Consider the following 21,233-nt stretch of genomic DNA (forward strand, 5'->3'; position numbering starts at 1 on the left):
GAGAGAGAGCAGGGAAAGGGAGAGGTTAGTGGGGGAGATTTTAAGGGTGGACAGGAGCTATGCAGAGGCTCCTGATGAGGGACTACTCAGGGAGAGACGAAGTCTCCAGACGGAGTTCGACCTGTTGATCACAGGGAAGGCAGAGGCACAGTGGAGGAAGGCACAGGGGGCGATATATGAATATGGGGAGAAGGCGAGTCGGATGCTGGCACATCAGCTCCGTAAGAGGATGGCAGCGAGGGAAATAGGTGGAGTCAAAGATGGCAGGGGAACTACGGTGCGAAGTGCGGGGAAAGTGAATGAGGCTTTTAAGGCCTTTTACGAGAATCTATATAGGTCCCAGCCCCCAGGGGGGAAAAGAGGGGATGCGGCAATTCTTGGACCAATTGAGGTTCCCAAGGGTGGAGGAGCAGGAGGTGGCTGGTTTGGGGGCGCCAATTGGGGTGGAGGAGCTGGTTAAAGGACTGGGGAGCATACAGGCAGGGAAGGCCCCGGGGCCGGATGGGTTCCCGGTGGAGTTTTATAGGAAGTATGTTAGCCCCGTTGCTGGTAAGGACCTTCAATGAAGCACGGGAGGGGGGGACCCTGCCCCCGACAACGTCGGAGGCGACGATCTCTTTGATCTTGAAGCGGGATAAGGACCCACTGCAATGTGGGTCGTATAGACCCATCTCGCTCCTTAACGTAGATGCTAAGTTGCTGGCAAAAATGTTGGCTACGAGGATTGAGGACTGTGTCCCGGGGGTGATTCACGAGGACCAGACGGGATTCGTAAAGGGTAGGCAGTTAAATACTAATGTGCGAAGGCTCCTAAATGTGATAATGATGCCATCGGTGGAGGGAGAAGCGGAGATAGTGGCAGCTATGGACGCGGAGAAGGCCTTTGACCGAGTAGAGTGGGAGTATCTCTGGGAAATGTTGAGGAGGTTTGGGTTCGGGGGAGGGTGTATTAGTTGGGTTAAGCTCCTGTATAAAGCCCCGGTGGCGAGTGTGGTCACGAACCGGCGGAGGTCGGAGTATTTCCGGCTGTATCGAGGGACGAGGCAGGGGTGCCCCCTGTCCCCTCTGCTGTTTGCATTAGCAATTGAACCTTTGGCCATGGCGTTAAGCAAGTCGGGGAAATGGAAGGGGGTGGTTCGAGGGGGAGAGGAACATCGAGTGTTGCTGTACGCAGACGACCTGTTGCTGTATGTGGCGGATCCAGTGGAGGGGATGGTTGAGGTAATGCAGATCCTAAGGGAGTTTGGAGACTTTTCGGGCTATAAGCTCAATGTGGGAAAGAGTGAGCTCTTTGTGATACATCCGGGGGACCAAGGAAGAGGGATAGACGACCTACCGTTGAGGAGGGCAGAAAGGAGCTTTCAATGCTTGGGGATTCAGGTGGCTAGGAGCTGGGGGGCACTGCACAAACTTAATTTGACGCGGCTGGTGGAACAGATGGAGGAGGATTTTAAAAGGTGGGACATATTGCCGCTCTCGCTGGCGGGCAGGGTACAGTCGATTAAAATGGTGGTCCTCCCGAGGTTTCTTTTTGTATTCCAATGCCTCCCAATTGTGATTACTAAGGCCTTCTTTAAGAGGGTAAGCAGGAGCATTATGGGATTTGTGTGGGCGAGCAAGACCCCGAGGGTAAGGAGGGGGTTCCTGGAGCGTAGCAGAGATAGAGGAGGGTTGGAGTTGCCGAACTTGGGTGGTTACTATTGGGCAGCCAATGTGGCGATGATCCGTAAGTGGGTGATGGAGGGAGAGGGGGCGGCGCGGAAGAGGCTGGAGATGGGGTCCTGCAAAGGAACGAGCCTGGGGGCGCTGGTGACGGCACCGCTGCCGCTCTCTCCGACAAGGTACACCACGAGCCCGGTGGTGGCGGCAACGCTAAAGATCTGGGGGCAGTGGAGACGGCACAGGGGTGCAACGGGAGCCTCAGTGTGGTCCCCGATCGAAGACAACCATCGGTTTGTCCCAGGAAGGATGGACGGGGGGTTTCAGAGCTGGCATTGGGCAGGGATTAGAAGAATGGGGGACCTGTTCATTGACGGGACGTTTGCGAGCTTAAGGGCGCTGGAGGAGAAGTTTGGGCTACCCCCGGGAAACGCTTTCAGGTACATGCAAGTGAGGGCGTTTGTGAGGCGACAGGTGAGAGAATTCCCGCTGCTCCCGGCACAGGGGATTCAAGATAGGGTGATTTCGGGCCTATGGGTCGGAGAGGGCAAGGTGTCGGCGATATACCAGGAGATGAAAGAAGATGGGAAGGCTTTGGTAGAGGAGCTGAAGGTTAAATGGGAAGAGGAGATTGAGGAGGGGCTATGGGCTGATGCCCGAAGTAGGGTTAATTCCTCTTCCTCGTGTGCCAGGCTTAGCCTGATACAATTTAAGGTTGTTCACAGAGCGCATATGACGGGGGCGAGGCCGAGTAGGTTCTTTGGGGTGGAGGACAGATGTGGGAGGTGCTCAAGAAGTCCGGCGAACCATGTCCGTATGTTTTGGTCATGCACGGCACTGGAGGGGAGTTGCGGGAACAGTATCTCAGGTGGTGAAGAGATTGAGGAGGGGCTATGGGCTGATGCCCGAAGTAGGGTTAATTCCTCTTCCTCGTGTGCCAGGCTTAGCCTGATACAATTTAAGGTTGTTCACAGAGCGCATATGACGGGGGCGAGGCCGAGTAGGTTCTTTGGGGTGGAGGACAGATGTGGGAGGTGCTCAAGAAGTCCGGCGAACCATGTCCGTATGTTTTGGTCATGCACGGCACTGGAGGGGAGTTGCGGGAACAGTATCTCAGGTGGTGAAAGTCCGGGTCAAGCCAAGCTGGGGGCTAGCACTATTTGGAGTAGTGGACGAGCCGGGAGTGCAGGAGGCGAAAGAGGCCGGCATTCTGGCCTTTGCGTCCCTAGTAACCCGGCGAAGGATCTCGTTAATGTGGAAAGAGGCGAAGCGCCCCCCAGCGTGGAGGCCTGGATAAATGATATGGCCGGGTTTATCAAGTTGGAGAGGATAAAGTTTGCCTTGAGAGGGTCTGCGCAGGGGTTCTACAGGCGGTGGCAACCGTTCCTAGACCATCTCGCGGAGCGTTAGATGAAGGTCGGACAGCAGCAACCGGGGGGGAGGGAGAGGAGAGGGAGAAGGTTTTTTTTCTGGGGGGCATCTGAGCAAGAAAACACATGAACGATCCGGAAACTGACATGTACGGGAAGAATCCAATGTACAAAGTTCTGTATCTTACTGACTTGCCTGTTCATGTCTTGCCACACAAGCTTTCTTTCTTTTCTTTGTTACGGGGGGGGGGGGGTTGTTTGGATAGTGGAAAATATTGCTGAAAAATTCTTCATAAAAACATATTTTAAAAAAAACTTCTGCCTTGTATTGTACTTGCTGGCCATTACCTTTGTGAGGGGACCCTATCCCATCAAACAAAACAAATTCCCCCCGCCCCCAAACATCGCGCATAAGCTGCCCAAAAAGAGCCAAAACCAAAGTGCCCTAGCGGGAGCCACTGCATGTGCGAGTGCTCACCACAGAGCTGCCACCGGAAGTCAGCTTGTTACATCTTCGAAGAACTCCAGCAAATTAGTCAAACACTATTTACCCTTCATACAACCATGTTGGCTCTGATGGGTTGCATTTTGACTTTCCAAATGCCTTGTGTCATGTGAGAGTACCTTTAAGAAATGTGTGCTTAAGAAATGTACCTTTAAGAAATGGGTGTTTATCAGTGATGTCAGAGTGTGGGTGGAGCTGGGCTCTGTCGGCTTTTTACTTTCGTTTTAGGCTGTTTGCTGCAGGGTGTGTTTTAGTTTCGTTTTCAGTGTTGGAGCTGAAGCCAGACCAAGCAGGTGTACTGCTGTTCGCTCTGCCATCAAAAGACTATCTCTTGATCATTTGGTGAATTCAGAATTATAAATGTTCTCAGTAGTGAATGTAAACCTAATGTGCTTCTGTTAAAAGGTGTTTCTTTTGTCTTTTGGATGCTGTTTGGGAAGTTATTAAGCATTACTTAGTGTTGTATTCTTTGGGGGTTATATTTGAATTAATGGTTGCTAAGATGTTCACTGTATGTTTTAAAAAGGTTAACTTGAGTTCATAGAATAAACATTGTTTTGCTTTAAAAAATACTTTCCATTTCTGCTGTACCACACCTGTAGAGTGGGCCATGTGCTCCCCATACCACAATCTATTAAAAGTTGTGGGTCAGGATACACTTTGGAGTTCTCTAAACCTTGGCCCATAACACCTGTTACTGCTTTCTTAATAATGGATTCCAACAGTTTCCCAACAACAGACACTAAACTAATTGGTCTATAATTTCTTACTTACTTTCTGCCTTTTCCCCTTTTGAACAGGGGTGTTTTTCATTGAAACATTCCAGAATCCAGGGAATTCTTAAATATTAAATCCAACGCCTACATTATCTCTACTACCACGTCCTTTAATACCCTGTGATGTAGACAATTAGATCCTGGAGATTTGTATGCCTTTAATCCCAAAAACTTGCTCAGTGATGACAATAATTTTAAGATCCTCCTTTTCAACAATCTCTGCACCACCTGTTACTATTGGGATTATTCTAGTGTCCTCCACCATGAAAACGGAGGCAAAATATTGATTTAGTATCTCTGCCATTTGTGTTTCCCATTGTTAACTCCCTGGTCTCATCCTCTAAGGGACCAAAGTTGATTTTAGCTACTCTCTTTCTTTTTACACATCTATACATGGGGGCTGGTTTAGCTCACTTGGTTTGTAATGCAGAGCAAAGCCTGCAGCGCGGGTTCAATTCCTGTAGCTGCTGAGGTTATTCATGAAGGCCCTCCCTCGCCTTCTAAACCTTACCCCTCCCTTCACCCAGAGGTGTGGTGATTCTCAGTTACATCACCACTTGTCAGCTCTCCACCTCAAAAGGGGAAAGCAGCTTATGGTCATCTGGGACTATGGTGACTTTACCTATATATTTATAGAACCTTTCTATCAGTTTTTATATTTTTTGCTAGATTGCGTTCATAACTTACCTTCGCTCCCTTTTAAAAGTTTCCCAATCCTCCAGTCTGTCACTGACCATTGCAATATGGTATGCCTTAATTTTTGCCTTGCTTAGCGACAGATGCATTTCACCCCCTTACAATCTTTCCTCTCTGTTGACTAGCCAATCAGCACCCGTTTCTCCATTAGTATAAATTGTTGCGATTGTTTGAAATTTGATGTTCTTGCATTGATCCCGTGTGCACGATGAAAGGTTTCTGCAACTTGTTGCTTTTCAGCAACATTCAAAATAATTTACATTCATGTAACTTTACACTTAAGTACTAGAAAAAAATAAGTACAGCAGTATACCTGGAAGATGTTGTAGAGTAGCATGATATAAATTTGATCCCCTAATCTATGGATTTAAGATCCTGGAGGAGGGATGATTCTTTATGGAGATGTGAAGAGTTCCATTGGTGTGGAAAGTCTCTACTCTCTTCCTATCTCAGGCTCCTCAGGTTACATGGTTGAGTCATTAAGGACCAAAATAAAGTAAACTAAAGTAGCACACAGCAACATATCAAGTTAGTGTAAATCTTCAAAGAAAAGTTGGGAAAATCAATTTCCTACTAAAAAGTAAAATTAGCATCACTAAAAATAACCAAAGGTTAAAACTACAACCTTGAGAAAGGTTTTCCTTTTAAACACATGCTTAGCCTATTAACCCTTACCTCATTTGGAGTCAAACTAATAATGGCTCACCTCCCATTTCTTAACAAAACACACTTCCACATTTCAATGTGTTTGCAACCTGCCCCACTCTTCCAGGTCGTAATTGTCTAATACGGAGAGCTCTGACTTACCAACGAGTAATCGTAGTCCCTATAGGGAAGAAGCTGTAGTGCAGTGGGTTTTGGGAGTTTTGGAGCCAGAAGCTGTCTACGTATGAACACACCACGCTCGGGGCTTTCCATCATATTCTCCAGTTTGTAAACTGGAATATGTTTGGCATTCACCAAACAAATTACCTCAGCATCAGTAAGGCATTTTGCTCCTCTCTAGAGAGAGAAAAAAACCATTAAATCACTGGTATCTTACACCTAATTCAATCACAAGGGTTCTACAATAAATGTTTTTTCATAATTCTATAGAAATTAGATACAATCCAGGAAGTAAAACTGCCAGTTTACAATGCAGTATACAAGAGTTCATTAAAGATTATTTCAAAGTTAGGGGGTTTCTGCAACGCGGCAGGGGGTGAGAGATGACATGGTCAAGGGCGAAGAAAGGGGCCATCTGGGATGGGCTAGGTACAGAGTGGAATTAAAGGGGCAGGAGTTAATTGGGGAAGATGACGGACGGTAGAGGGGATTGGAGGCGCAAGCCTCCGGTAAGGTTGATAATGTGGAACGTCCAGGGACTGAATGGGCCGGTTAAAAGGTCGCGGGTGTTGGCACACCTCAGGAGCTTGAAAGCGGGGGTTGTCTTTTTGCAGGAGACACACCTCCGTGTGAAGGACCAGGTTAGGTTAAGGAAGGGGTGGGTCGGGCAGGTTTTTCACTCGGGATTTGATTTGAAATCAAGGGGTGTGACGATTTTAATGAGCAAACTAATGGGATTCATGAGTGCGAAGGAGGTGAGGGATCCAGGTGGGAGATATGGGATTGTGAGTGGGGTATTGGAAGGGGCACCGGTAGTGTTGGTAAATGTGCATGCCCCAAATTGGGATGATGTGGGTTTTATGAGCAATCCCAGATTTGGCCACATACCAATTGATCATGGGAGGAGATTTTAACTGTGTCCTGGAGCCGAGTGTGGATAGATCGAGCCCCAGGTCGATGGGTAGCGTACGAATGGCAAGGGAGCTGGAGGTTTATGGAGAGGATGGGTATGGTGGATCCATGGTGCTTTCAGAACCCAGGGGGAAGGGAGTATTCCTTCTTTTCACACGTCTATAAGGTGTATTCGAGGATTGATTACTTTGTAGTGAGTCGGGAGATTTTGGTTGGGGTGGAGGGGGCAGAGTGTGCAGGGATAGTTATCTCGGACCATGCTCCCCACTGGCTGGATATTCGGTTCAGTACGGGATGAGAGCAGAGGCCGGGGTGGAGGTTTGACTCGGGGTTGTTGGCGGATGGAGGTTTTTGTGATAAGGTGCGGTTGGCGACTAGGGATTATGTGGAGTGCAATCAGAATGGGGAGATGTCGGCGGGCATTTTTTGGGAAGCACTGAAGGCAGTGGTCCGGGAAGAAATGATCTCATTTACAGTTCGCGAATAAGGAAAGGAGGGCGGAACATGACCGTCTAGGGAGCGAGATAGTGGAGGTGGCCTGGGAACATTCGAGGGTGCCCACCGTGGCAGGATTGGCGAGGAGAAAAAAGTTGCAGGGGCAATTTGATAGGCTGACAATGGGGAGGGTGGTAGGAAAACTGCGTGGGGCAAGAGGGGTGCAGTACGAGTATGGGGAGAAGGCGAGCCGCTTGCTGGCGCACCAGCTGCGGAGGCAGTTTGCGTCCAGGGAAATATTGAAGATCCGGACTGGGGCTGGGGATGTGGTGTCAGAGCCAGGGAAGATAAATGAGGCATTTAGAGAGTATTACCAGGGACTTTATGAGGCAGACCCAGGAGGAGAGGAGGGGGACATGGGGTGGTTTCTGGACGAGCTGGAATTTCCCCAGGTGGAGGAAGCAAAAAGGCAGGCGTTGGAGGAGCCCCTGGGGCTGAGGAAGGTGCTGGATAGTATCAGGGGTATGAAGTCGGGGAAGGCCCCTGGGCTGGATGGATACCCGGCAGAATTTATAAAGAATTTGCGGCGGACCTGGCACCACATCTGTTGGGGGCGTTTAATGAAGCGCTGGAGAAGGGGGAGTTGCCGGAGACGATGAAGCAGGCAGTAATCACACTAATCCCCAAAAAAGGGAAGGATCCGGTGGAATGTGGGTCGTACAGACCCATATCACTATTGAAGACGGATGTGAAAGTATTGGCCAAGTTGGTGGCGGGGAGGATGGAGGATTGTGTCCCGGGGGTGGTTGCAGAAGATCAAACAGGCTTCGTGAAGGGCAGGCTGCTCGCGAGTAATAGAAGACGACTGTTGAAGGTGGTGATGAATCCGTCGAGAGCTCTGGTACCGGAGGTGATGGTGTCGATGGACGTGGAGAAAGCATTCGATTGGGTGAAGTGGCGGTACTTGTTCGAAGTTTTGGGAAGGTTTGGGTTTGGGCCGAGATTTGTGGCATGGGTGCGGTTGCTGTATGTGGCACCAAGAGCGAGGGTGAGGACGAATGATATGAGCTCATGAAGCTTTGAGTTATACAGGGGTACGATGCAGGGGTGCCCGCTGTCGCCGCTGCTGTTTGCGCTGGCCATAGAGCCATTGGCGATAGCTCTCGGGGGTTGGCAGAGTGGCAGGGGATAATGAGGGGACAGAGGGAGCATCGGGTGTCGCTCTGACCTCTTGCTATATGTTTCGGATCCGTTGGAGAGTATGGGATGCATTATGGGCCTGTTGGGGAGGTTTGGAGGGTTCTCGGGATACAAACTGAATGTAAGGAAAAGCGAGGTATTCCCGGTGAATGAGCTGACACTGCGGGCTAATTTAGGGGGGATGCCATTTACGAGGGATAGGTTTAGATACTTGGGGATTCAGGTAGCGAGGGAATGGACGGGGCTCCATAAGTGGAACGTAACAAAGCTGGTGGAGGATCTTAAGAGGTGGGATACACTGCACTTAACGTTGGCGGGGAGGGTCCAAGTGGTGAAAATGAATATTCTGCCACGGTTCTTGTTTACCTTTCAGGCCCTCCCGATCTTTATACCAAAGGCCTTTTTTCGGAAAATGGACACAATCATCTCTGACTTTGTATGGGCAGGGAAGGTGCCGAGGGTGGGGAGGACCCTGCTAGAGGCAGCAGCGGGGGTTGGCGTTGCCAAGCTTGCTTCATTATTATTGGGCGGCGAATGTGGACAAGGTGCGGCGGTGGTGGGAATGAGAAGGGGTAGAGTGGGTTAGGATAGAGGAATCTTGTAAGGGGTCTAGTTTGAGGGCTATGGTTACGGCAGCATTGCCAATGACTCCGAGTAGGTATTCAGGGAGCCCAGTGATGCAGTCCACGGTGAAGATATGGAATCAGCTGAGGAGGCATTTTCGGGTGGAAGGGATGTCGGTGCGAACGCCGCTGTGCGTGAATCATGGGTTTGAGCCAAGGGGGGGGGCAGTCTGGATGAGCTAAGGGAGAGGGTAGAGCTGCCGAGGGGTAGTGAGTCCAGGTATCTACAGGTTAGGGATTTTGCACGAAAGGTCTGGAAGGGGTTCCCTAGATTGCCGGGATACACCCTGCTGGAGCGACTGCTGCTTCTGGATGTGGAAGGGGAGAGAAGAATTGGGAATATATATAAGTGGCTGGGGGAGCAGGGAGGCGAGTGGGTGGTGAAAATCCAAGGAGAAATGGGAAGCGGAATTGTGAATGGAGATCAATTGGGGAGCATGGAGTGAGGCACTGCGAAGGGTAAACGGGATCTCCTCTTGTGCAAGGATGAGCCTGATATAGTTTAAGGTGGTGCACAGGGTGCATATGACTCGGGCGAGAATGCGTGGGTTCTTTCAGGGGGTAGCAGATGAGTGCGAGAGGTGTGGGCGGGGGCCAGCGAATCATGCGCACATGTTTTGGGGTTGTGAAAAATTGGGACGATTCTGGGCAGGGGTGTTCGCGGTCTTAGCCAGGATAGTGGAGGAGGGAGTGGACCTGGACCCTTTGGTGGTGATATTTGGGGTTTCAGAGAAGCCGGAGCTCGTGGAGAGGAGGAAGGCCGATGTCATGGCCTTTGCCTCTCTGATTGTATGTCAACGTATTTTGCTGGAGTGGCAGTCGGCATCACCACAGGGGGTAGCAGCATGGTTGGGTGACCTGTATGACTTCCTACAGTTAGAGAAGATAAAGTATGAGATATGGGGCTCAGCAGGGGAGTTTGAGAAAAGGTGGGGGATGTTTGTGACCGTGTTTGAGGAGCTGTTTGTCGCAGGGGGATGGAGGGTGAAAAAGGAGAAAAATCTGTACAAACTGTATTGTTGATTGTTGGGAAGAATGTTTCCCGGGGTGTTTATTTGCTGTAACCTACTTTGATTCAAGTTTGAATAAAATGCGTTTTAAAAAAATGATTACTTCAAAGTTAATAATAATCTTTATTGTCACAAGTAGGCTTACATTAACACTGCAATGAAGTTACTGTGAAAAGCCCCGAGTCGCCACATTCCGGCACCTGTTCGGGTACACAGAGGGAGAATTCAGAATGCCCAATTCACCTAACAGCACGTCTTTCGGGAGGGAGGAAACCGGAGCACCCGGAGGAAACCCACGGAGACGTAGGGAGAATATGCAGACTCCACACAGACAGTGACCCAAGCCGGGAATCAAACCTGGGACCCTGGCAATTTGAAGCAACAATGCTACCCACTGTGCTACCGTGCTGCACTAGTTTGATTAATTCAGATTATAGTCACGTATTTTAATTAACATTAAAAGCCACTGGAAATTTAATTAACTGTATAATCTGCTTAGCTGTTGACAAACATTACCAAGTAACTAAACATTCAAGTTTATCTCAAATGAACAATTCCCAAACAATCATCATTCTAGCAGGACAGACAATAAACTTCAGAGAATTGCAATGTTCAACACGACTACTGAAGACATACAGGATAAAAATTGATGTACTCAACACTCAGCATCTAATATCTACAATAAGTCACTGAATCTATTGTAATGGAATTTAATAGAGGCCTAATCATTTTCAGCATTTAACAAAACTGATGGTCACTGAATAAGATTCAAATATAGGAGCACAATCAAATGGAAAAGTTTCTAAGTGTCATTTGTGGTGGGTTTTACTGGGTGTTTCTCACCGGCTCGATCGGCGAGCTCTCCAGCACTATCTAACGACACTTAAGTCACCTTTTTGGGCCCTAGAGAGTTTCTCACCGCTTTAGCTCACACTTAATTATTTATATCACCGGGAGCTGAATTTGCTTGCCAGAGCAGTTCCTCAAGAGATCGGATCGCCATTTTGAAAGGGTGCCCGATCTCCAAGTGAGCTGGATTGCGCCCCCCACCCCCACGCAATGTCACCTCCCACACACATTGGCATTAGTACCCCAGACCACCCAAACTGAGGACACCCCGCTATGGGGACCCTGAGGGGCTTCCCATACCCCATTACAAGAACCTCCCAGAGGTCCTGGTATGGCAGTGCCAAGGTGCCCATGTTCCAGGGAGAGGGTCAGGGGGCCACCCTGCCCTTGGCCATCCAGGGGCCCCTGATAGCCTGAGAGATCCCCTGGGTTGTGTTCCGCCTGGTTGTGTGGACCAGTACTGAACGACACCTGGCTGGGGTCTCAAGATCCTGGGTGGGCATGCCCAAGTAGGTTTAAACACTACCTAGAAACGCGTGGCCTAGTCACATCCATTGTGCGTGTGATCCTGATTCTGATGCCTTGCGAGATCTGGATAGATCTCGCGGCATATTGACTGCCAGGAATACATTCCAGAACACATTCAAATTCCTTCAAGAGACCAATTAGGTGGCTCAGTGGTTAGCACTGCTGCCTCACATGCCAGGGACACAGGCTCAATTCCAGCCTTGGGTCACTGTCTGTGTGGAGTTTGCACTTTCTCCCAGTGTCTGTGTGGGATTTCTCTGGGTGCTCAGGTTTCCTCCCACAGTCCAAAGATGTGCAGGTTACGTGGAATGGCTATGCTAAATTGCCCCTTGGTGTACAGGGATGTGAGAGAATGGGTCCAGTTAGGATGCTCTTTCAGAGTGTCGGTGCAGATTCGTTGGGCCGAATTGCCTCCGCCTGCATTGGAGGAATTCTAATACAAAGTAGTTGAGACCATGACTAAATTAAAAATACCAGGTTAAAGTCCAACAGGTTTGTTTCGATGTCACTAGCTTTCGGAGCGCTGCTCCTTCCTCAGGTGAATGAAGAGGTCTTTTCCAGAAACACATATATAGACAAATTCAAAGATGCCAAACAATGCTTGGAATGCGAGCATTAGCAGGTGATTAAATCTTTACAGATCCAGAGATGGGGTAACCCCAGGTTAAAGAGGTGTGAATTGTATCAAGCCAGGACAGTTGGTAGGATTTCGCAGGCCAGATGGTGGGGGATGAATGTAATGTGACATGAATCCCAGGTCCCGGTTGAGGCCGCACTCATGTGTGCGGAACTTGGCTATAAGTTTCTGCTCGGCGATTCTGCGTTGTCGCGGGTCCTGAAGGCCGCCTTGGAGAACGCTTACCCGGAGATCAGAGGCTGAATGCCCTTGACTGCTGAAGTGTTCCCCGACTGGAAGGGAACATTCCTGCCTGGTGATTGTTGCGCGATGTCCGTTCATTCGTTGTCGCAGCGTCTGCATGGTCTCGCCAATGCACCACGCTTCGGGACATCCTTTCCTGCAGCGTATGAGGTAGACAACGTTGGCCGAGTCGCACGAGTATGTACCGCGTACCTACTGATGACATTTTTTTCCTTTGGACCCACGGCGAAGAATCACTGAAACGACTACACGATGACATTAATAAGTTCCATCCAACCATCAGACTCACCATGGACTACTCTCCAAAATCAGTTGCATTCTTGGACACACTCATCTCCATCAAGGACGGTCACCTCAGCACTTCGCTTTACCGCAAACCCACGGATAACCTCATGATGCTCCACTTTTCCAGCTTCCACCCTAAACACATTAAAGAAGCCATCCCCTATGGCCAAGCGCTCCGTATACACAGGATCTGCTCAGACGAGGAGGAGCGTAACAGACATCTACAGACGTTGAAAGATGCCCTCGTACGAACGGGATATGTCACTCGACTCATCGATCGACAGTTCCAACGCGCCACAGCGAAAAACCGGACCGACCTCCTCAGAAGACAAACATGGGACACAACCGACAGAATACCCTTCGTCGTCCAGTACTTCCCCGGAGCGGAGAAACTACGTCATCTTCTACACAGCCTTCAACACGTCATTGATGATGATGAACATCTTGGCAAGGTCATCCCCACACCCCCACTACTTGCCTTCAAACAACCGCGCAACCTCAAACGAACCATTGTTTGCAGCAAACTACCCAGTCTTCAGAACAGTGACCACGACACCACACAACCCTGTCATGGCAATCTCTGCAAGACGTGCCAGATCATCGACATGGATACCACTATTACACGTGAGAACACCACCCACCAGGTACGCGGTACATACTCGTGCGACTCGGCCAACGTTGTCTACCTCATACGCTGCAGGAAAGGATGTCCCGAAGCGTGGTACATTGGCGAGACCATGCAGACGCTGCGACAACGAATGAACGGACATCGCGCAACAATCACCAGGCAGGAATGTTCCCTTCCAGTCGGGGAACACTTCAGCAGTCAAGGGCATTCAGCCTCTGATCTCCGGGTAAGCGTTCTCCAAGGCGGCCTTCAGGACCCGCGACAACGCAGAATCGCCGAGCAGAAACTTATAGCCAAGTTCCGCACACATGAGTGCGGCCTCAACCGGGACCTGGGATTCATGTCGCATTACATTCATCCCCCACCATCTGGCCTGCGAAATCCTACCAACTGTCCTGGCTTGATACAATTCACACCTCTTTAACCTGGGGTTACCCCATCTCTGGATCTGTAAAGATTTAATCACCTGCTAATGCTCGCATTCCTAGCATTGTTGGGCATCTTTGAATTTGTCTATATATGTGTTTCTGGAACAGACCTCTTCATTCACCTGAGGAAGGAGCAGCGCTCCGAAAGCTAGTGACATCGAAACAAACCTGTTGGACTTTAACCTGGTGTTGTAAGACTTCGTACTGTGCTCACCCCAGTCCAACGCCGGCATCTCCACATCATAAATTAAAAATATTTTACCTCTGGGCTTTTGAATATGAACAAGCATTCTTCAATTGACCTTGGCTCTAATGGAAACTCAGTATCCAGCTCTTCAGGTGTTCCTGAAGATGAAGAGCTAGGCGGAGTGAAGTCTCCCAACATAAAATTTGCTTTCGACATACATTTGGTTGAATTGGGGATAAAGCACGCAATGGGCTTAATTACTTCATCTACAAGAAAAATAACTTACGATTAGTTTATGTGGAAGCACAGGCTTCACAATAGAAATAAATTGTGTCTCATTGCCAATAACATGTAAACAAGATTAATATGCGCAGTGCCTGATGGATAGAAGAAATATGTTAACAATTACATTTATGGAAAGGCTTTAATAGCTTCAATTATGGTTGGTCCCAAAACGGAGGGAATATTGAGAGGACAGTTTGTTTTCCGGCAACTTGCATGGGAGAAAATGTAGCAGTGTGGGATTTTAAAGAAAAAGCTCCTGTGTGGGTGGGGAAAGAACGAGAAGGGAGCAAGGTAGCCAAAAAACATCAACCTTTACTCTCACTTGAGCTTGCAACAAAATCCAACTTAAATTACTGCATAGGAAAAATACAAATTAAACTTCATTAGTTGTTGCCAGTCTTTCCTTATTTTGTACTTCCTTATCAAAGTCAGTATCAGTACTGCAGAATGGGACATTTTCTTATGTTTTGCACTATCCTTGGTCACCAGGATTTTAGCCAACAGTTGAAATGTGTGTGTTACATCGACATGTGCAAGAAAAAGTATTTATAGGTTTTGCCCTACCAATTGGGGGCATGGTCTGGGAGAATAATTAGTACTGTGGTGGAATAAAGTATTGTTGGTTCAAATTGGTCAGGGTTCAGGTTAGAAGAAACATATTTAATAATAATAATATCGCTTATTGTCACAAGTCAATGAAGTTACTGTGAAAAGCCCCTAGTCGCCGTATTCCGGCGCCTGTTCAGGGAGGCCGGTACGGGAATTGAACCCGCGCTGCTGGCATTGTTCTGTATTACACGTCAGCTGTTTAGCCCACTGTGCTAAACCAGCCCCTATTTGAACTGATTCAAGCATATGTATAAATTCTCTAGTGCATTGGTTCAGAAGGCTATTTAAACCCAGTCACAACATATTTGAGTTTGCCTCCGGTAATATATCAAACTGTATGGTAATGTAGTGATTATATGACTGGACTAAGAATCCAGGAGAACAGGGGCGGGATTCTCTAATCCCGCGGCAGTGTATCCACGCCGTTGTAAACGCGTCGCGTTTTACGACGGCATGAACGGGCCGACGTGACGACTAATTCTGGCCCGCAAAAGTGGCCAGCACGGCACCGGAGCGATTCACGCCGCTCCAGCTGCTGATCCCTGCTCGAACTGGGCGCCAATGCGCAGTGACAAGGAAGAAACGAGGCCCCCAGCCAGACAGGCCGGCCCGCCGATCGGTGGGCCCCGATCGTGGGCCAAGTCATAGCGGAGGAACCCCCCCTACCCACCCATAGGCCGCATTCCCGCCGGCTGAGAGCAGGTGTGGACGGCGTCGGCGGGACTCATTGATTTCACGACGGCCGCTTGGCCCATCTCGGGCCAAGATTCGGCAGGCCTGCCGCGTGGAGCAGCCCCCGACCGGCGCCACGCCAACACCAGTTCTCCGCTCAGCGGAGAATCGCGTGCCGACGTGGAGCAATTTGCGCCAGTCGCGGGGATTCTCTGGCCTGGCCACGGACTGAGAGAATTCCGCCCCAGATGTTCAAAGCTCAGAGTGATAGTTTGAGAATTTAAATTGTTAAAAATATGAAACAAATTGTAACAACCCAACTGGCTCATTAAATTACTTTCAGAAAGTAAATCTGCCATCCCCAAACAGTCCAGTTTATGTGTGTCCCAGTCCCTCAACATAGAGCTCTAGTTAAAGTTCCATTACAGTGCACAAAATTCTGTAACAACATCTGTAACTCACCTGTATTTTCTTCACTGGTTAATTCCTCATCTGCTGGACAAGACTGGAATCTAGTAGCTCCAGTATTATTCATGCAATTACCAGTATTCTTTTTCTGCACCACCAGTGAGAAAGGGGATTGAGTTTCTGCTTTCTCAAAGAAGATGTATTTGATAGCGAGGAAGAGTGCCAAGCCAAGTGTAATTACTTGTTCAATATCCATGCTGACCATCCTGTAGAATGAAATAAAACACAAAATGTATTAACTAGCTGTGATAAGTTTTGTTAGGCACAAACTTTATCTTGTTCGGTACCCTGGCTAGAATAAATTTACAACACTGCGTCTTGCACACACGGCAGGCAATACAAAAGCTTTAAAAAGTCACAAGGATAATCACTATCTTAAAATATCCTAGTTATACAGAAATACGTAAAAGACTATCTATTGTTACGACACTCTGGGCAAGTGCACTGTAAATTCCAGTCCATTGTCCCCGAGTCACAACACAAGTGGATTAACCAATAATTCTTATACAAATGCCCAATTATTGGTTGTCCAATAATTAGAGCCACCAGGTATGTAAAAGTAAACACAATTAGTTTATTTATAACAGCTATGATGAATTTCACTTCAAAATATTGCTTTCAATTTATGGTTTGTCTTCAGGCCTCTGTAGTTCCAGGAACACAGCACCCACAGGCTACTGGAGAGAGACAGCCCTTCCAACATGCTATCTGGAGAGAATTAGCTGGGTCAGTTCACAGTGCTGCCAGAATCAAAACTGAATCCTCCTTGGGTCTCTGAACCATCCCACTGGGATAACATCCATCACCCCTTACCAGGGAGAGCACAGTCTTTTAGGCCAATTCATTAGCCACCAGCCAGAGTCCCAGCCCACATCACTCACTCACTGATGCCAGCAAGTCTGCAACTCCAGTTTAAACCAGCAGAGGTTCCTGGATTCTTCTGCGGGAATTAAAGATATAGGCTGCCTGCCTTAAAGACATGCCCATGGATTGAAAGTTTTAAAAAAGGGAGATAAGGGAATAAACCGGGATCCTTACACTATTCCCTCTAGTAGACATAAAGGTGATTTGATAGAGATATACAAAGATTAAGCATCTTCATTCCTGTGCCTTGAGGTTATTTCAACTAGACAGACAGAGATCTTGTGTAAAAGCAATTCAAGGGTTCGACTAGGTTAGATGTTATGCATTTCTTTCTCTCGCCCTTCCCCCTGCATGTTAAACGACCTACAGATACAACTTTTGATTCATTTGGTGAGGGTAGACATTTCATATGCATCAGTTCTAGGTGGAAAACCACGTCTTGTAAAAGGCAAGTAAAATATGCTATATGTTATATCAGGCTATAGTTGTCTACCACTTAAGTGATCTGGGCGTGGGTGCCTAATCATGCTTCAGGTGCCACAGTTAAGATGCTACTGGCTCAATGAACCAGCTGGCCTTCACCGGCTGTTAATTTCCACATTTCCAAGTTTGGAGCTTCTATGGTTTTAGAATGAAAATTATTCCCAGCGTACTATTTCATTACAAATACTTAATCCCAGAGGTCGAAATACCCCATTTTACACTTTTACAAGGCATTTGCATCAATGTATTCTGATTCTAATGTTTTAAACATTCAAATATACCGTTACTCTTCTGATGGATATCTTAGGATTTACAATAAAGGAATCACGGGTCCACATATTGAAGAATGTTATGATGTTAGATCGCCAAATGCAAGTGATTAGAAAGTTTGTGAGTTCCTCAGTCTATTTTCAGAACAGGGCAGACTTGGAAGTCATTTATTGTGGTGCTTCTTCCCCATAGCTCAACAAAAGAACTAATTTCCAGTTCTTCCCCATCACAATAACAACTGGATTGCTTAGGCGTTAGTAAGATGGGCGGATTAGATTTTGAAGCACAGCACGCTGAACAGAAGCACCCAGACAACTGTACTTGTACAACTTGGTAGTGGTTTCTCCTAAGGATGGCCGATATACTGGACAACTTAAATTACCTTGTCCAAGTAACTTCCGCATTTGCTTGATGTAGCTATTTATGGATGCAACGACGTCAGAATATTTTAAACTGACAATTGGCTGACGTTAATTTCAGTTACCTGGAAAGATAAAATTGCCAGAGTGGTACTCCTGGATCAATTCGTTTTGGCATACTCTCATCAAGTCCTGTTCCAGATTTAGGCATCTGTAAGGTGTTATCCTGTGAAGATGGTTCTGCTATCCAGCGACTATGAGCATGAACTAGAACTAATCCTAGAGACTGAATACAGACAAAACAAAAATTCATAATTTATTTATCCAGCCACAAGTAATTACAGTTCAATCTTTCATTTGATGATCAGCAAAACTACAAAATTCAATAGATTAATTTAGCAGTACAACACTTAAAATATCTAAACACCTAGATATTGGTTGAGCCACTTACTTGGAAAGTTTTGGCTTGTATGCATAATTTTGCAATATTGACAGAAACTGAATTTGTTGCAAAAAAAGTTAGTTATGCAGAATTGGGAGTGAAATCTATTACCACATTTTATCCAGAAAATGCCTTTGAATACTGACCATGATGACTTTTACTCTCTGTGTTACAGGATTTGGTTTGTTATCTTCCTCTTCCTCTAAGACACGAGCAAAATGGCCAAGCTGCCAAATTGGACGACCCTCACGGCTTTCTCGGGAAAGCTATGGGGGAAAATGTGATGTTTAAGCTGCTAAAGAGTTTCAAAGATTTGTTTGAAGAAGAAAAAAATCAAATTATGCAATAAATGCATGTTGACAGGCATCAAAATCCTGTTAATGTTATTGGAAAATGTCTAACTTCATGCTTACCTCTAATACCAAGGAGACACAAGCTGGGAAGAAGGTCATGAAGACAAAATAGTTTGCTAAAACAGACATACAGCCAAAGCAGCACATGATCTCTAACTGTCGCACCCCTGAAGGAAGAAACAAAAATGTTAATGAGTGTTTTGTTTCCTGCTTTTTAAGTAAATATTCTCACCTTCCACTTAAACAGGCTGCTGCTCTAATATCACTGTTAAATGATTTTCAACAATGCCTTCCTAACTCCACAAGCTGTTTCCTTCTGAATCGTGCTGAGAACAGTAACACACTCATCATAAAAGTAGTTTCAAATCCACATTCTACCAGAAAAAAATGGAACAGCTTAAAGATTAAAATTCACCTTTCCACAAAACCCCGTTTAAACTAACTTTTCAGCAACTTCCTATGAAACTAACAATAGACACACTCATGCACGCAAGGAGGAAAATTTCATGTGACCTACCAGACATAGTACCAACACCTATCACAAGACATTCCACAAGGGCATCAAGAGTAAAAGTGGGACCCAGAATGGCCATTCCACGTGCAATGTTTTCCCTTACTTCATCCTGTAAATCAAAATATGTACATTTAGAATCTGCTTCTAAAGAACTACTGCAGGCCTGACTGAACAAAAGATAAAACTAACAGGCGCGCTTCAACCAAAAAATATCTAAGTGGCATTTTAGGCGAGTTTGGCGGGGTGATTTTCAGCAGCTTTTTCGGGCACATCCCAACCACTTTTCAACTACACAAAGTCATTTACTTTCAGCCTTGAGGAATTTCTCCCCAAACAAGTTTTTCCATCACTGGGGAGCTGAACTCACTGGTTCCTTGGAGATCGGGCGACATTTTGAAAGGGTGCCCGACCAAGTGAGCTTGAAGGCCCTCCCCCACCCAACTGCACACATTGACATTACCCCCCGCCACCCTAAGTGAGGACACCCTGCCGCTGAGGGCCCTCTCCCTTTTCAGGTCTCCCCACAGCACCTCCCCTTTATTAGGCCCCTTCATACCTGCCCTTCACCCCCCCAACCTTCCTCCCATCACCTTTCATGGGCATGGTCCCTCAGAACCTTGGCAGTGCCGCCTTGGTACCGAGGCACTCTGGCAATGCCACGGTACCAGGGCACCCTGGCAATGCCATGGCACCAGAGGGAGAGCCACAGGACCACCCTGCCCCCGACTACCTAAGCGTCTCAAAAGGCCTGGGAGCCCCCCCCAGCAGCCGTTACGCCTGTGGTCCACATTAGTGAGGACTAGGACTAAACAGCGCCCGGTCGAGGCTTCGCTGGCGAGGCTGTTAGTTCCTGGGCCCCGGGAGAATATAGCACATTGATATGTGCTGATCTGGACCTCGATTAGAGATCCGGATTTATCTTGTGCATCTCAAGTATCGAGAATCTCACGAGAGGCCCCTTGTGAGATTCATCGGCTTCGTCATGCCACTAGGTTGGGCGCAAGAAGGCCGTTAAACCGCACCCAATGTGTTAAAGTTTGCATTTACAGAGTAAGTCATAAAAAAATTATTTTACAGCAGAACATTTAAAGACAGGACTGAGTGAAGAAATGTCTTCTCATCTCAATCCGAAACGATCAGCCCTTTATCCTGAAACTGTGCCCAGTGTTTTGGTTGCTTCCAGCGGCTGGGATATTTCAGCTTCTACCCTGTCAAGCTCCTTCAGAATTGTGTGTTTCATTGAGATCACCTCTCATCCTTCTAAACTCAAGAATAAGGGCTCAATTTATTCAGCCTCGCATCCTATGACAACCTTCTTATACAAAGAGCCAATCGAGACAACCTTTACTGCACTTCCTTAAATATGGGGATCAAGATTGGACACTACTCTAGGTGTGGTCTCAAAGCCCAGTGCAAGGCTTTTTCACTCCTACACTTCAATCCCCTTCCTCCAATCCTCTTGCAATAAAAGGTCAAATGCGATTTTCTTCCATTTTGCTAACTGGGACTTTGGTTAACGTTCCTTGTAAAAGAACATCCACATCTCTCTAAACATCACATTTAGAAGTTTCATGTCCTTTTGAAATTATCCTGCTTTTTTTTTTACTACCAAAATGACTAATCCCCACTTCCTCACATTATACTCCATCTACCATCTTGTTGCCTATTCATGTAACCAGTCATTATTGCTTTGCAGCCTCCGTGTCCTCCCACAGCTTACATTCCCACTAACTTTGTACCATCAACAAATTTAGATGCATTACTCTTGGTCTTATAGGAGTGCGATATTTGTTAATTTCAAATCCACTGCCACCATTCTAGAATCAATGGCATTTTGGAAAATTATAATCAGCCCATCCTCTCTCTGCAGCTACAACGTTTAGAACTCGAGGATGTACACTAAGGGTCCCGGAGATTCCGACTTTAGTCCCTCAAATTTCTCCAATACTTTTTCCTCTGCTGTTAACATTTCTCACTCTTACTGGTCTCTAGGTTATCCTCTATTTCTGGTATATAATTTGTGTCTTTGTTCAAAGTCTCTGCCCACTTCCTAATTCCCATAAATATTTCTTCTTTCTTTGCCTCCAAGGAACGTTTACTTTAGCTACTCACTTCCTC

At 47.2% G+C, this 21,233-nt stretch overlaps 1 protein-coding gene across 3 annotated transcripts in view; it reads right to left on the reverse strand.

Moving 5' to 3' along the window:
- Positions 1-21,233, reverse strand: part of hmgcra (3-hydroxy-3-methylglutaryl-CoA reductase a) — a 94,698-nt gene that overhangs the window by 51,237 nt on the left and 22,228 nt on the right. For all 3 annotated transcript variants that reach the window (XM_072516064.1, XM_072516065.1, XM_072516066.1), the window contains exons 6-12: positions 19,119-19,224; positions 18,662-18,768; positions 18,395-18,514; positions 17,932-18,092; positions 15,825-16,036; positions 13,872-14,062; positions 5,814-6,008 (exon numbers count right to left, since the gene is read on the reverse strand). In XM_072516064.1, the coding sequence (XP_072372165.1) occupies positions 5,814-6,008; positions 13,872-14,062; positions 15,825-16,036; positions 17,932-18,092; positions 18,395-18,514; positions 18,662-18,768; positions 19,119-19,224 (1,092 nt within the window). The remainder of the gene's footprint in view (positions 1-5,813; positions 6,009-13,871; positions 14,063-15,824; positions 16,037-17,931; positions 18,093-18,394; positions 18,515-18,661; positions 18,769-19,118; positions 19,225-21,233) is intronic.

Source organism: Scyliorhinus torazame, chromosome 9, assembly GCF_047496885.1.
Source record: "Scyliorhinus torazame isolate Kashiwa2021f chromosome 9, sScyTor2.1, whole genome shotgun sequence".
Lineage (NCBI taxonomy): Eukaryota > Metazoa > Chordata > Chondrichthyes > Carcharhiniformes > Scyliorhinidae > Scyliorhinus > Scyliorhinus torazame.